At 45.4% G+C, this 16,717-nt stretch overlaps 1 protein-coding gene across 5 annotated transcripts in view; it reads left to right on the top strand.

The window, feature by feature from the left end:
• rhbdl3 (rhomboid, veinlet-like 3 (Drosophila)) overlaps positions 1-16,717 on the top strand; it is a 41,346-nt gene that overhangs the window by 12,992 nt on the left and 11,637 nt on the right. For 3 of the 5 annotated variants that reach the window (XM_027012317.3, XM_027012314.3, XM_027012316.3), the window contains 4 exons: positions 7,467-7,625; positions 10,251-10,475; positions 10,622-10,770; positions 14,896-15,008. In XM_027012317.3, coding sequence (XP_026868118.2) covers positions 7,467-7,625; positions 10,251-10,475; positions 10,622-10,770; positions 14,896-15,008 — 646 coding nt within the window. Of the gene's footprint in view, positions 1-1,126; positions 2,512-7,466; positions 7,626-10,250; positions 10,476-10,621; positions 10,771-14,895; positions 15,009-16,717 lie in introns of all 5 variants that reach the window. The other 2 variants (XM_027012318.3, XM_081710655.1) reach the window with 1 other exon arrangement.

Genomic DNA, 16,717 nt, shown 5'->3' with positions numbered 1-16,717 from the left:
ACCAGGCCACTGGATTACTGTGCAAAACCAGAAGAGTGGAGCCTGTAGACTCAATGCCATTTTTACTGAACCCGACTGGACCAACATTGCTGAGCTGGTCGAAGGTTGTGATATTAGTTTGCCATCCGGTGTCGACCAGAAGAGTATGGCTGTCCCTTCTGAGCCTCAGCTGTCTCCCGGACCCTTTCTCCCGGACTCTGTTTCCCAGACCCTGTGTCCCCGGTTTCTCCGTAAAACTGCTTTGTGACAATGCCAGTTCTTCAAAGTGCTGCACAAATACATTTGTATTTGAATTTAATTCAGATCAGATTTCAGACTCTCGGCTTGGGCCTCCCTGTAGATGAGCTGATCTATTCACTGTCGAGGGGTTTTCACCCTTCCCAGCATGCAAACACCAGGGAGATTCGTGACATGTCATTTCTCCACCCAGATGGAAACCTTGAAAATGTTTCAGACAGTGACCCCTGATTGCCCCCTGACCCTGACCGCGCCTCTCTCACTTCAAAATGGAGTCGTCCCCCCCCTGCCCCGCAACAATTGGGGTCCTCCCCCACCACAAAATCAGACAGATTAAAGACCATAATGTGGCCTTCAGGGTGGAGGTCGGCTCAGACCCATCTAAAGGTGAAGGGAGTGATGTGGGGTCATGACAGTGAGAAATGATCGTAGAAAAAAAGTCTTGCTTCATTCTTTCTTTTTCTCCATTCTTTTCCCTCTCTTTCTTTCTTTCTTTCTTTCTTCCTCTCTTTCTTGGTTTCTTTCTTTTTCCCCCCTGCTGTGAAGTTGACCTTTTGCAGAAGTTTATGGTGAGTGATCGCTTTATGGAGGGAAGGGGCACCAGCCATAAAGATTTTTCATCCTGATGTAAAGGGGTGACGTTCAGAGGGGTCCTGATCTGGTCCCAAATGTTTTGTGTGTGTGTGTGTGTGTGAGTGTGTTTTCAGAACTGCTGCTCAGTACTCTGGTTTGTGGGATGCTGTGAGACATACGTTAAATTGACATTGCATTCTCAAGAAAGAATCCTCTCTTTTTTTCTCTGTCATTCTCTCTCTCTCTCTCTCTCTCTCTCTCTCTCTCTCTACCCCCCTCTCTCTCTCAATTTACTCGGTCCACTCTGGTGATGAAGGTGCTGTTTCTGTGTGATGTCACAGCCCCCCCCGGTCCGCCCCTGTCTCCGGGGGCTCTGGGATGTGGCCGTGGAGGGAGGAAGACTGTGCGTGGCTTCATCAGGGCAGACCGTCGAGGAAAACTCCTCTTTACAGAAGCTCTGAATCAGATCAGGTTTGCCAGGACAGCCCAAGCAAGTTCCTGCGACTGGAGTTCTTGCAGCTTTAAACAGTTTCTTAACAGGCTGTATCTTCTTGCTTTGTGCAGCCGTGTAGGAGTGTGATTTAGGAATGTGTCTTTTTTGAAGTTATGGCTGTTGATCACTTTATTGGCTTATCAACTCCTTGGCCTCCTTTCAGAGAGGCACTGATAGGCTGTTATTCATGAAAATCTCCTCCAAAAGATCCCTTCTACATAAAAATATCATTTTTTAGCTTTGATTATGCGCATATAATCAAAACTATAATCAAGTTTAGTTCCAAAAATGCCTGACTGTAATACTGTGAAGTTAATAAAGACATCGGTTAACCCACCTTTATCAGGGATTAGAGTTGAAACAATACTCTGTATCCCAGCTCTAACTCAGTGTTTATGTTAATCAGGGAAAAAAGTCTAAAGCCCAGAACATTTTCCTCCTCAAGGGAAGGTAATGACTCTGAAATGCACAAAGAACTATGGGAATGTGTTCTGATCCTTCTGGGCTCTGGCAGGAGGATCTGAAAAGAAGGAATAGAGAATGTCGTTGTGTATTTGATCTCCTGCCTAAAAGAGGCAAAAGCGTTGTACAGTCAGGACTGAAGAGTGAGTGGCATGAGGAGTAGGCAAACTTCCAAACACGACTGTGACTCAATGCTTTGCCTCTTAACTGCAGCGCTAGCGGCAAATGACATCAATGTTCTCGCTGTGATTGGACGAGCAGAATCGCCCACACACAAACGCTGGTCCAGTGGCATCACAGGGTACGAGAGCTGAACGGCCTGATCATTAGCAAAATTCTCCAATGAACATGAATATTCTCACTGAAGATGCCAACAAGCGTGAATAGATCAATAGCGCTATGTTCATGTCTAATGGAGTTTGTGGTGTTGGTGTGGATGGGATCTAAAGTCTATGTGTACAGGACCAGAGTTTCTGAGGTTTGCCTGTGTGGGAGTATGTGGGGATGTGTTTTTGTGTGTGTTTGTAGGCTTATTTGGCACACTGCAGAAGGCAGACGTGTTGACCTTTTGAGCTCTTCTGAGTTTGAGAAATGACGTGTACCCAGTGGAAGGAAGTGACCCCTCACCAGCTCTGACTCAGACAGCCATGCTGTCCAGTGCTGCCACATCTCCCATCTCACACTGCAAAAGAGCAAATCCTACCTACCACACCATTAGCAGTGCAGGCGCAAGTCCGCTTTGGTTGGTAAGGCCCTCTTATTTCTCAGCGTTGTGTCAGAAGATGACTTTACTGCTCTGGGAAGCCTACTGCCTTGTGCTAGTGGAGTTACCCTGACTGTATTTGGACTGACTGTTGGACCAACCAGTTCACTAATATTATTCAATAATAACTAATTGAATGACCGATGATCCCAAAATGTTCACTTGGATTCCTCCTTCCACACCTTGCAGAGTGACAGATTGTTGCCACAATATTCTAATATATAATCTGATTTGTTTTCTGTTTAGCGTTTCCATAATCTCCCACATATACATTCTGGTTTCTGTCAGCGCTGGCGTATGTGTTCTCGGACTGTCTCGTCCTATCTCACTCCATCCTTTTGCTTCTCATTACATCTCAGTCTGCCGCGCATGCCTCGGTTTGCTGGCTGGCGTGGACTCCGGCCAGCGGCTTCTGTCCTCTCCGCTCGACTGAGTGGGATTGGCTTGTCTTTGCGAGAGAAAGACTGCTTCATTGCCTTCAGCAGGGGTGCGCTGACCTCCTTCGCACAGGGGGCGGAACAGCTGTCTGCCTCACTTGACCTGCTTTGTTTGCCACACACCCAGAATGGAGACGAGTCCTCCGTAGTGGAGAAGAGACCTTCTCTGTCTTTGCCTACATGAGACGTAGTTCTCTTTCCTGGAAACAACATGACCCATTCAGAACCTTTTAAATAGAACAGTATAAATCTACCATGTAAATTCTATAACTCTCTACATTTTTAGAAAACATGGGTCTCTTCCAATGCTCTTCACTAAAATGACCTAGACTGTAGAAAAGAAAGTTAAAAGGTTACTTAACTACAACTGAAAAGTGAAATGTGTCAGAAAAGTAAGTTACAAAGAGGACAAGACGTATGGAAGCAGTGAGGACAGTGAGAAGATGGAGCAAGCATGGTCAACATGAGGTCATTAACCTTTAACTTTTACATTAATCTTTGTACATGTTAAGTCTTATGCAATTTCAACAGTAATAAATCAGGCAAGTTAGTAGACTATCAAATAAAAAATTGAAGTTTAGAATTTCTTGTAATATGTGTGGCAGACAATCAGATATATGAAAACCTGCCTTTTCCTCTTTCCTTCCACACCAGTCTGAGTGAATATAGGCTCCCGACGCTCCCTTTATCCTGGTTTTCCCAGAGGGCTCTGTCTGCCCACTAGTGTCTGCCCACTATGGCTGTATGGCTGGCAGCCTTACAGGCTCCCATTGGACCTTTTGTGTCGGCATTACTGGGAGCTGGGAAATGTTGATACAAGTGATGTATTGTGTTTTTACTGACCACAAGATTTCCTCTGAGGTTCTGTCCGCTGTTTGAAACTTTGTGTGGGCTGCCTGCCGAAGTGTGGCTCTCAATGTATCCACACACACACACACACACACACACATACAAGTTTACTCCAGCTTGCTGCCTGCACAGCATTAGCTGACGCGTCCCATCATCCTGCAGCCCCAGTATCCCGGGGGTTTTCTCCAATATCCATCACAACACGTGTCAAGCGCAGATCAAGCCTCGGGGGAAAGGAACAGGTCTGCTCAGGGGATTCCAAACCCTGCTCAGTAAACCCACCATTTCCATAAGAAAGAAGAATTACAAACATGGGGTGAGAAGGAGGGGGGGGTTTGAGCCACCGTGGACAGCAGCCCCAGAGGTGGTGGTGGGGCCCTCTGAGGCTGGGAGGTTCTACATCAGCCTGGGGGGCCCAGGGCAAGAGAGGCTGCCTGGGGCCACTTTAGTACTTTCTCCACAGCACATCTGTTGTAGTGCAACGCATCGGAGTCAGGCCTCCGCCCCCCGGTGCGAGTAGCAGAGCGCCGCTCTTGTGGAAGCTTGTGGGAATGCAATTCGGTTATTTATGGTGTGGTACTGGCTCAGTTTGTTTATTGTATTCGGATTTGCAGATTAAAGCTTTTGTTGTTTTAACACTTGGTCCGTAACCACATGCTGTCAGTGCACAGCCGCCCACTCTGGTGTGGTCCATATCCTACCAAAGGGAACAGCCAGAATCTGACGTTCCCACGCAGAATAACGAGAAGATGCCGGCTCTTGTTCACTGGGCTGGAATTGGAAACCTTTCAATAATCCAGTGGACCCTAGTGGTTTTTGTTTTGCGTGTTTTTGTGCTCTAACACTCCTGACTGAGTCTGTAAAGGACTCACCAATATCCTGAATAGTTGAATCAGTTGTGTTTGATCAGAAACATTAACTAGGGTTCCAAGCCCGGCATTAGCAATCACGGAGTTCAGTTAACTGGATTAGGTCTATTAAAGCAGGCTTGGATCTGAATTCTGTAGAAAGCTAGTGCTCCAGTACTGTTGGGTCATGGCATTGTGGATAATGGTAATCTAGCTTGTGGGAAGAGAAGCTTTAAATCATAGTTTTGAATTTGGGCCCAACAGAAAACAGCTTCAGTGTATTTGGTTTAATAGTGGAAAGTCTTTTAGTGGTGGAAAGACGCGCACACACACACACACACACACACACACACACACACACACACACACACACATACTTTCACTTTTGACTCTACAGTGTAACAGGTGTCTGTTCACCTATAATCATATACAGATCAGTATATGGTCAGTTGAACAGTTGAATATGTTTGATCCCACATCTTGATAAGATATGAAAAACAAATATGTGCATGAGAGAGAGAGAGAGAGAGAGAGAGAGAGAGAGAGAGAATGAGCATTTTTCCTTGTCAAGGTATGCCACTTCTCTTTTTCTCTAGTTTTCCTATACAGTCAGGACATTTTTGTCATAAATGTTTGCAACACTAACTCGGACACACACATACTGTTGCAGATGGTGAATTCAAACACATGTACGCACGCCTGAGCAGGGAAGCCTGTTTAATATACAGCACTACAGAAATCAGTCCTGGAACACCAGGTCCCCGCTGTGCTCAGTACTCTCTCATCTCTTACTCTGTCTTCCTGTTCCCTCCTTTCTCTCTCTCTCTCTCTCTCTCTCTCTCTCTCTCTCTCTCTCTCTCTCTCTCTCTCTCTGTCTTTCACTCATTTTTTCTTTCTCTCCATTTTCCATTCCAGACTTGGCAATGGAGGATCATCGCTAAGCTCTATTATTTAGGGATTAATATGGATCTTAAATTAGTACAAATATTGGGGGGGGGGGGATTGATTTGCATGCAGTAATTATGCATAATGCCTTTGTTTCATAACGGAGGAAATATTAGTTATGCATAAATATGCATATTTACACAAACACAAAATAGAACTGTTTTAGAGTGAGTGAAAGAATAAAGTGAAACTTTATGAACATAATTGAAAACAGGAACATAAGTTAAATTAACAAGAATATTTAATTAACTGGATGGGTAGCAGTTTCCCTGCGTGTGTGTCTGCGCGCGTGTGTGTGTGTGTGCGCGTGTGTGTGTGTGTGTGTCTGTGCGTGTGTCTGTGTGCGTGCGTGTGTGTGCGTGTGTCTGTGCGTGTGTCTGTGCGTGTGTGTGCGTGTGTGTGCGTGTGTGTGTCTGTGCGTGTGTGTCTGTGCGCGTGTGTGTCTGTGTGTGTGTCTGTGTGTGTGTCTGTGTGTGTGTGCGTGTGTGTGCGTGTGTGTGTGCGTGCGTGTGCGTGTGTGTGTGCGTGTGCGTGTGCGTGTGTGCGCGTGTGTGCACGTGCTTGCGCGTGCGTGCGCGTCTGCATGTGCGTGTGCGTGTGCGTGTGTGTGTGTGTGTGTGTTTGTGTGTGTGTGTGTGTGTGTGTCTATGTGCCTAAGTTGTGTGTGTGTGTGTGTGTGTGTGTGTGTGTGTGTGTGTGTGTGTGTGTGTGTGTTTGTGTGTGTGTGTTTTGGGAATATGGTGGGGGGGGGTGTTTGAACTGTAAATCCCCTGCAGGGAAACAAGTGTATATGCTATTGTAGTAAGACCCCCCCCCCCCACTCAGTGTGAGAGTTAGTGTAGTGTAGTGGGGAGAGCTAGTGTGAGACATTACAGAGTGCAGCTTAGAGACGTGTGGGGACTACATCAGTTGCAGACAGAAACTAGCAGAGGTGCTTCAGAGGAACGTGGCTGCAGACCTTAGCACCGTCAGGGCTCTGTGTGTGTTTGTGTGGTGTCAACTGGGGGTTCTCTCTCCCTGTGTCTTTTTGTCTTGGTTCCACTGGTTTCAGATAGCTGTCTTAGTTGAGCATTAATGTGGGGGTGTCTGTCTGTCTGTTTCTCACATTATGAGGCTCGCATTATTTGTGGGAGCCATTGCCCTTTGACCCTTTGACCCAAGACCATTTGTTAGACAGCAGGCTGAAGATCAAGTGTCCTAATGACCTTTAAGCATTGTGTTCCTGACAATAATTGTATAAACTATCGAAGTACCACCAATAATTGTTGTATAAACACACAAACTCTCTCTGAACTCTGGGCTTCTGTGTGTGACATGGAATCTAATCTAAGGATATTGACATCCAGCGCTTTCTGTTTGTATGAATAAGCTCATAAATATTCATTAGCTAATGATCTTTATTGTCTGTTGTTATTTTCATACAGGCTTTAGATTGAATGGCATTAGTATTTATTTATTGTTGCAAAACTGCTCAAATAAACCCATTACTGCTTAATGGGTTTAAATCATTCTGCTGAGCCTGCTCTTACGCGCCTTTACTCTGATGGTAGTAACTACCACGTAACCTGGTCTGTCTACATATGTAATTGTCAAAGGAAGTGATATTATGGGTGTAATGTATGGATCTAAAATTGTAATGTGTAAAATTGAGACTTATCAGCACAGTTACATGTAGAATTTTAATATTTTCCTTTATTTATATTTATATTTATATTTATTTTTTCCTAATATATTTCTCTTACAAGTGTATTTATACCTGACACTGCTCTGCCTTGTAACACAATCCAGATGTAATTTTGATGGCAATTTGATTGTCATTGTTCGGTGTCATTGTTAGACCTGGTGTGTGTGTTTTCCAGTATGATCCAGAGAGTTCGGGTTTCATCAGTACAGAGAGATTCCGGGACCTCCTGGAGTCACACGGATCAGAACTGGACCCGCATAAGCTGGAGGTCCTGCTCGCGCTCGCAGATGGGAACGCCGATGGCAAAATCTGCTACCAGAACTTCGTCAACCTGGTGAGGGTAATGATGCGTGCCTAAATTACCCACAATGCTCACTGCACGGCCTGTAGAATGTTGAGAGGGATACGGTTGTGGGGTTTTTTTTGTTAGTTTTTGCTTTTGTTATATGTGAGTGGCTTTTAATATATGAAAAAAAACATTGAAAAATCCCTAAGCCTTTCTTGCCCCATTCTACCCCTCCAAACACACACAAACACACACACATATGCTATATCACATCTTCTGTGGGCCCCACTGCTGGCTGCTATTGGGTGAGCGGGATCACATGATCATTGAGCACAGTGTGACTTAACGTGGGAGAGGTAAGAATGAGGAGCATGTAGCAGTGTGTGTGTGTGTGTGTGTGTGTGTGTGTGTGTGTGTGTAAGGCATGCACCAGGGGGTCTTAGACACTGTTGTCCTTTGTACAATGTTTTCATTGAAAACATTTATTGCTTACCTTATCACAGATAAGCAAATAGATATATATATATATATATAGGGGAGAGAGAGAGACTAAGAGAAAGGTGGAAGGTTACCTTTAGGGCCACAGAAGAGGATGCAAGCTGTGAAAACAAAAAGAAAGAGGTGTGAAGGAAAAAAAAGGGATGCAAATTGAAAGAGGGTTTAATAGAGAGAAAACATGATGAACAAAAGGTGAAAGTGAGAGAAGAGAAGGTAAAAGAGCGAAAGAGGGACTGAAAGGGTAAGCAAGGGGAGGCTGGCGACAGGCACTGCAGGCTTTGTGTGTCCCTTCCAGCTGTATTTTAATACCTCTGCCTGCCATGAAGCTACTATTGTGACGGGGAGCAACCAGCTGGCGGTCTCCAGTCTCTCTGTTTGTGTTTATTTCCTTCTCTCTTGCTGTCTCACCCTGTGTGTCGGTCTCTCTCTTCTGCCTGTATTCCAAACTGCAGTAATGGTGGCTGGCACAGATGGCACAGGGTGGGGAGGGCCTGAATGTATGAGCTTGTCTTTTAATGATGAATTGAGGCTTTTTATTAGAGAGAGCAACATGGGGATGACTCAGAGAAGAGAGAGAGAGAGAGAGAATGTGTGTGTGTGTGTGTGTGTGTGTGTGTGTCTGTGTGTGTGTGCGTGAGTGTGTTTATTGTATGCCACTGTCTGGTTTCCCTTAGGCATTAAGCTTTTTTCTCTGAGCAGAATCTCAGTGGTAGAGCAGTGCTTGTGCCTCTCAGCACAGACATGAAGGTGTTCTTGGTAATGTTTTTCTTTATTTGTTTAACTTTTCTAAACGGCCGTCCTTGCCGTATTGGAATAAGCCAGACTTCTCACTAAGTGAATATTATTTCCTCTTTTTTCCCTCAATAAGTCTTACCCAGCATGCTGTGTGTCACGGTGTTGATGAGATCACACCCCAGGGCTTCAGACCCCTGCGGACGACTTTTCAGGGCTGCCTGACTCCACTACAGACGAGACCCTTCGCTAGATTCCTGGTTTGCTGGACCATGTTCCATTTAGTGGTCTGCAAGCCATGAATATGAAACTTGATCAAGGGTCAGAAAGTGAGCTTAAATGTTGAGTTGCTGAGGGCTACCCTAAATCTCGGCTTAAGTCCTTTTGCAGATCTTTAAATCCATTCATGCCTCCTGGTCGTAGACTGTAAATGCTAGTCTGTATGAACAGTGTTTCAGTGCTGACGCGTGTAAACACCGTCATACATCAGCAGTAGGCTGCTTCGGTGGCAGTTAAAGTTGGGATTTTTTTCCCCCTTTTTTTTCGTTTCTTTTCTCTTTTTTTCCTAGCCTATTTATCCGGAGATCAAGGGCAAACAGCAGCTTCTCCAAGGTCGTTCCGGTTGTTTCCAGCTGTCTTGGTGCATTCATTCGTCATTATTCTCAAAGCCATGGACCGTTTTCCACACCAGGTTCATGACACATGAGAAGGAGGACTTGGGATTATATAGGAAGGTTTTTTTTATACATGTGCGGTGTATTTATTTGTCTCAGCACCAAACATCTAGAAGCTTGTGACACATTGATTTTCTCTCTCACACACACATGCGCACTCACTTTCTCCTTCTCTCCATTTTTCCCGCTCTCTCTTTCTCTCACCCTCCATCCTGTCTCTGCTTCTCTCTCAGTCTCGCTCTGACACACACCCACTTTGTCACACAGCCGTTCTCAGCTTTGGAGATAACTGGAATCCGCAAGTGGTTGCTAAGTGACGGCAGAAGCATTCCTTGGCTTGGCACTGGAGCAGGGGTTTGGGGTGAGCGTTCCCCACTGTAGAGCTACACCCCCGTGAGGGGTGATGCCAAGAAAGGGGGGCGAGAGTGCTCACAGTTCAAGCAAAGCTCCTGGAAATGTAGTAGAAATGCTCCCAGGAATGCCAGACATTGCCTTTCCCGCTCCACCTTTTTTGATGGGTTGTAATGTTTTCAAATTGGCATTTCAAAAATGGCTCAAAACATACGGGTTTAAAATGCTTCAGAAGTAACTAAACATGGAAGGCAGGTGAATACTGGAACTAAACTATACCATACAGTAAAAGCCCAGATGCAGGGTGGACACTAAACCCTGCAGGGCAGTTGATGTCCAGGAGCAGAGCTGATTTGAAATAGCCACTACCGACAGAAGCATCCTGGCAGTGATAATGATTGCGTCTGTGTCTCCTCAGCTGGGCAGCAAGCGCTCTAACAGCTTCCGGCGGGCGATCCTTCAGGGTGGGCGCCAGCTGAAGAGCTCCTCCCTCAGGGAGGAGGTGGGCCTGGGCTTGTCCCAGAGGCTCATCCGACACGTGGCCTATGAGACGCTGCCCAGAGAGGTGGACCGCAGGTGGTACTTCGATAGCTACGCCTACTGCCCCCCACCGTGGCTCATCCTGGCTATCACCATCACGGAGGTGAGATTAAGAGTTCGGATGAAGTGGGCCAGTGTTCGCAGTGAGCCTAACCATGCCTGGGTAGTCTCCTGCAGCCGGACCAAAGTCTCCCAGCCTTCCCCAAACGGGTCTAAGAGGGTGTTCTACTGCTGCGTTTCCTCCTGCAGATGGTGGTGTTCATGTATTACGGGCTACAGCTTGATCGCTGGGTGCTGCAGGTCTCGTCGCCATCGTTCCTGAAGAGCCCCCTGCCGTACCATCCCCAGCGCCGGGCTCAGGCGTGGCGCTACCTCAGCTACATCTTCATGCATGCCGGGTAAGTGCTAGCCCTGACCCATGCTAGCTCATGCTAATCAATGGAAGGACATGAGCACCCACTTTGTCCAAGTAGCCTGGCCTAATATTTACAAGCCCACTCCAGTCCCATGCTAACACCCCCCCCCCCCCCACACACACACACACACATGCTGAATAAGAGTGTAAGAATACTCCGAATACTCTAATCAAATTAAGCGGGTTGGTGCGGTTTTCAGTTCTTGCCATAGTATTGTACTGTTTAGTGCTTTGCTGCTCTAACGCACCTGATTAAACGTATTAGCAAAATGATCAGCCTTTGAGCTCAGTCAGATGTGCCAAAGCAGCACTAAACTGTGAAGTAGGCTGTACTAGCCCTGCAGGATTGATATCGCCTATCCTTGCCTTAAAATAGTAATACTAAGGTGCCTGAAAGCTGAAGAAAAATGAGCACACGCGCCTGCAGCATCAAATCATTTGCATAATGCTAATTAGCAGTTTTAGTCAAATTTCTCCTTTAAAGCCCCAGCTGGGAACTGCTGCAAGTGGAAAATGGGTATTTTTGTGGTTGTTAAACATTTTCAATCATCTAAGATCGCAATAACTGCAACATAGCGATGTTTCTGTTTACCAGCAGCATTCATGATTAGTGAGCTCAGAGCTAGTCCTGGGGCAGCGGGGCAGCTGTTTCAGCACATTCTGATTGGCTGATGAATTAGCTGTGCAGGTGAGGCTCGGAAAACTAGCCAATTTACTTTGAGGCAGCCTAGCTTTTATCAACTCTGTAAATAGTGCCAGACTGCAAATATATATATGTATATGTTTTAAGAGCAGTAGTAGGGTTCAGAACACACATAATCTTGGACTGAACGACTAAATGTGTTAGTATAATCTCAAGATATTTGTCTTGTTCTGTTCATATGTACCAATTGGATGGAGTGTTCAGATAATCTGGTAGCTTGCGACTCTGCCCGGTTTGGGCAAATACGTGAGCTCTGTGCCGATATAGCAGGGATTATCTTTATCTCCCCCAATCTGCTGCTGTGGCTAAATATGTTGGTCCTCGTCGTGATTGTGTGAGCTGCGTCCTCAAGGTATGACATTAAAGATCAATCTGGCGTTTTCCAAGTTATTTTTCCATATTGAATACCCTTTCGAAAATATCACTTGTTGCTTCAAAGCCGACCTCAGCTGACCTCAGGCAAACTGCGCGTGTTGTCTGATCCCCATTAGAGTTCAGTCAGTTGTTGTTGGCCATAGTAGCACGTTTAGGTGAGCTGTTCCTTTAAGTGCGGCAGGAGTCTGGATGTACGTTGGAACAGCAGCTGTGCTGTGTGCAGGAGAGGTGACCAGGCTGTTGTGATCTGGTGGTCTGTGGTGTGCGCTTGTGTTAATGCTCCCCAGGGTGTAATTGTCCCTAAAACCCCAACCACAGAGCTCTGCTCCATTCATGCAACAGCAGAATGCCAATATCAGGATCACAGGGAGAGAGGGTAAAATAACACACGTACACATGCATAAACATTCACAGCCCACACAGACATCAAGTGCAACAGGCACACAGGCCAGCGCACGCTGCACACACATGCACACACTCTCACATGCACGTCTCACACGCATACACACACACACACACACACACACACACACACACACACACACTTACTCACACAAACCAACCAAACAAAGGTCACTGCACAGGCTTGGTCCAGTTAGCACTGCCACATTGATTGAAATCTTGTTTTCGCCGTCTCCACGGCAACAGCAGGTGAAAGCTGTGATGTCTTCTTTAAATCACACTGACACGTGCTGAACGCTGATTAGGCAACACCGTCAGAGGCCAAACGTTATCCTCTCATAGTATCCTCACCTGGCAATGGAATGATCCTATTTTGTTGTTGTAAGAACACACCTTATTATCCATAGCTTTGAGCAGAATTTGAGGAAATGGCAACAGGATATATTCACTCCAGTGCATGTGACACTGGTTTGGTAACTGCGTCATTCAGTTGATGTTTTACATACATACATAGTTAAGGCTACACACTTACAGTAAACACAGCCTGTTCCTCTTATTTACTTTAACAAAATCAGTTCACATTGTTTACTGGGTGGTCAAACTATGTCATCTGTTCATTCTTTTAACTCATTTTACTCATTATTAACTGCAATGATGATCCAAGTTTCATCAAGTCTCTGCATCTCCTGCTCCAAATCTTTGTCCTTCAAGTTGGTCTTGGAGCCTGTTTTAGTCAACTCGCCCACGCCTGTTTTGAAAAGCTCTCCCTGAGCTGCAGGTGCGAGTCCTGAGCTCCTGCAGATCTGCGTGCCCGAGGGTCAGTAAAATCCAGAATTAGCAAGTTTTCAGCCAGACATGCCAGCAAGCCTCTCACACTGACAGTTAACACAGTCTATCAGAGGGGTCAAACCCAGAGTGTACACACATCTAAAATACTAAAAAGGAGGACAAGGTCAGAATCATTTTCCTAGAACCAGGAACCAAAATACACTGTAGCTGTAGCTAAATGGAGCATTTATGCCGAGCTGTGTGATGACTCAGTGAAAAGAGAATGAGAGAATATTCACTGGGCTGCTGGGCCAAGCACAGGATCAGATCCAGCACACTGTCAGCTCAGACACACTAATGTTCTGTTATCATAACAGCACAAAGCTGTATTCCAACATTCTGTGAGAAATCGCAGTTGCATCCCACTTTCAGTCACCTGCAAAGATCGGAACCTATGGGTTTGTGAGTTTAGTTCCAACCGGAGCCAGTCACACCTGATCTATTTTCATTTTTGGCCTTGATTAGCTGTGTCACGTGTGAATTTGTCTGAAGGTGAAACCTGTAAGAAGCAAGATCACCAGGTGGAAGGTAGCTGACAAGTATTATAGATACAGGCAGAATTTAAAGCCCATTTTAATGCAGGATTCTGCTTTTTCCCTTAAGAGAATATAGACATTTTATGTTGCCTTTATAAAGAGTTTCCTCGTAAACATTTGGTCAGCAGGATTACATATTGCTGCTTATAAAAGGAACTGGGCCATCATTGCCACGTATACCCCTCCCTGTTGTCACAGTTGCCACAGCAACGCTGCCTGTTTGTTTACTTCCTGGTTTTGTTTGCTCGTGCTTCCTGGTTTTAGTTTCTTTAGTTCTTGTTAGTGTCTCTGCCTGTTATTATGTTCACCTGTGTCTTGTTACTCCTAGTCTCAAAGTCTCATCATGTCTTACATTACTGAGCCGTTGTTTATCATTGTGTGTTTCTCCTGCTTTATTGGATTACTGCCCATGTCTCTCTTTTTCCGTTCCCTGTCTCTTGTTTACCTCATGTACTGCTCTGTGAATATTTCCTTTGCGTGTGCATGTGATTATGAACATGATTCTGATTTTTACTAAATCTCGCCCCTCTTAGCGTTTGCGTCCGCCTCCCATTTGCTCCACATTACAATCATGTTATATTGCATTCCTGCAGCATAGTGGTACATGACCACAGCGGTGTTTTGTGAAATAGAAATGGCTCATATGTTTATATCAGCTTGTGTACGGTAATGACGCTTCCTGTGTCTGCGGTAATTATACTTCCTGTGCATGCGGTAATGATGCTTCCTGTGCATGCGGTAATGATGCTTCCTGTGCATGCGGTAATGACCCTTCCTGTGTGTGCGGTAATGACACTTCCTGTGTGTGCGGTAATGACGCTTCCTGTGCGTGCGGTAATGACCATTCCTGTGTGCAGAGTGAATACGGAGCCTAAACAGACCCAAGGATATTAACGCAGTACATACCTGCTGCTCAGGGCATTTTCATTACTGCGTTCTGTTTCTTAACAGAGACGGCATGCTAATGAGGTGATCCAGCGTTGAAAACAATATGACCCTTATATGACCAATATGACCCATGACCCTTGCTGGGATCCAATAAGCTACTCTATATTTATGTTTCACAGTGCCGCCTGCCTGCATCACATCAACAGCTTTATTAGCTTTTTAAAAGCATTTAAAAGCTAATGTGTGCTTTTCCGGCGTACTCGGACGTGACTGTAACATGTCACCAGCAACAATCCAATCCTGGATGTGAGGTAACGTAGCCAGGCCGTATGGATGTGACTGATGCAGAGTGCACTCTGCTGGCTGTGTTTGGCAGGATCGAGCACCTGGGTCTGAACATGGCCATGCAGCTGCTGGTGGGCGTGCCCCTGGAGATGGTCCACGGAGCAGCCAGAATCGGCCTTGTCTACCTGTGCGGAGTTCTGGCAGGTGAGTTGAGCTGCGGGTGTCCAGCTGGTCCACAGTTCCTTCACGCTCTTCAGCGCCCCCAACTGCAACACTTACATGTCAAACAGTCAATAAAAATGTATTTATATAGTGCTTTTTATAACAGATGTTGTCCTAAAGCAGCTTTACAAATGTCCGAGTCCAAGCCCCCAGAGAGCAGACCAAGGGTGACAGTGGCAAGGAAAAACTCTCTAGAGCATGAGGAAGAAACCTGGAGAGGAACCAAGACTCAAAGGGGGGCCCATCCTCCTCTGGCCGACAAGTCACCACAATAATAACAATTTTAAGAGAAAAATAAATTAAAAATGAAAAAATAAGACATTAATGTCTAGTCCAACTTTCTAGAGGTCCTAGTCTTGTCCCGATGGTGTGTATGTGTCCGAGACCCATCCTGCAAGAGAACGTCCATCAAGGGCAACAGAAACGTAGTTGTCTGGGGTGAAACTGTGATGGGCTACAGCAGGGGGACATCAGGGGTGGTAGGAGGAGCCGTGGCAGCTGAGACAGGTTGATTCTCAGTAGCATAATGACATCAGCAGTAGGTGAACCAGAACATCAGCAGAAAGAGAGAATAGATTATTAGGCAAGTCCAGGTGCGAGGGTGTGTAAATTAGGGAACTATAATGTGAAAAGATGGACTCTGGCAAATCTAGATATGAAAGCACAGCTGAAAGGAAAGAGCCAGAAGGAACCACAGGCATGAGGGCAGCCTGGAACTCTGCTGCTCTCAGTCAACAAACCTGAGAGGTGAAGTGACAGCATCATCACATCCCAGTTTACCATAACCATCAATGCCCATGGACCCCCAGATCTACACCTTTACCTAAGATGTGAAGTAGTTAATAAAATGCCTGACTGTACAGATAGGTTTTCAGCCTAGCCTTAAATATTGAGACTGTGCGTGTCTCGAATATTTACAGGAAGGTTATTCCAGAGTGTGGGAGCTTTATAGGAAAAGGCTCTGCCCCCTGTGGTACATTTTCTTATTCTTGGTACTAAAGAAGAGCTGCACCTTTTGATCTAAGCAAACATGGTGGGTCATAATGCACTAGGGAGTTCTCTAAGGTACTGTGGGGCAAGACCATTCAGTGCTTTATAGGTTATTAGAAGTATTTTATAATCAATATGAGCCAATATAAAGTAGCTAAGATAGGAGTGATGTGATCAAATTTTCTAGTTCTACTAAGAACGCTGGCTGCTGCATTTTGAAATAACTAGAGCTTGTTTAGGCACTTAATGGTACAGCCAGATATTAAGCCATTACAGTAGTCCAGTCTGGAAGTGATAAATGCATGTACTAGCTTTTCTGCATCATGTGAGGAGAGCATGTTCCTAATCTTTGAAATGTTCCTGAGGTGGAGAAAGGCGGTCCTAGAAATATTATTTACATGAGCTTCGAACGAGAGACTGGCATCCATAATAACCTTGTTGTATGCTGAGTTAACGTTAACAAACTGGTAGCGACCAGCTAGATAAAGCTTAAACCAGGAAAGGGCTATTCCCCTAATCCCAACAACATTTTCGAGTCTGTCTATTAAAATGTTGTGCTCTATAGTGTCAAATGTTGCACTCAGATCAAGCATTATAAGCAAAGAGACATAATCCTGCTCAGAAGACAACAACAGGTCATTAACTACTTTAATCAGTCTCTGTACTATGATGAGGCCTAAACCCTGACTGAAAGACTTCAT

The sequence above is a fragment of the Electrophorus electricus genome, chromosome 3, assembly GCF_041902795.1.
Source record: "Electrophorus electricus isolate QZ-2024a chromosome 3, ASM4190279v1, whole genome shotgun sequence".
NCBI classification, from domain to species: Eukaryota; Metazoa; Chordata; class Actinopteri; order Gymnotiformes; family Gymnotidae; genus Electrophorus; species Electrophorus electricus.
This window is presented reverse-complemented; position numbering and strand designations above follow the sequence as displayed.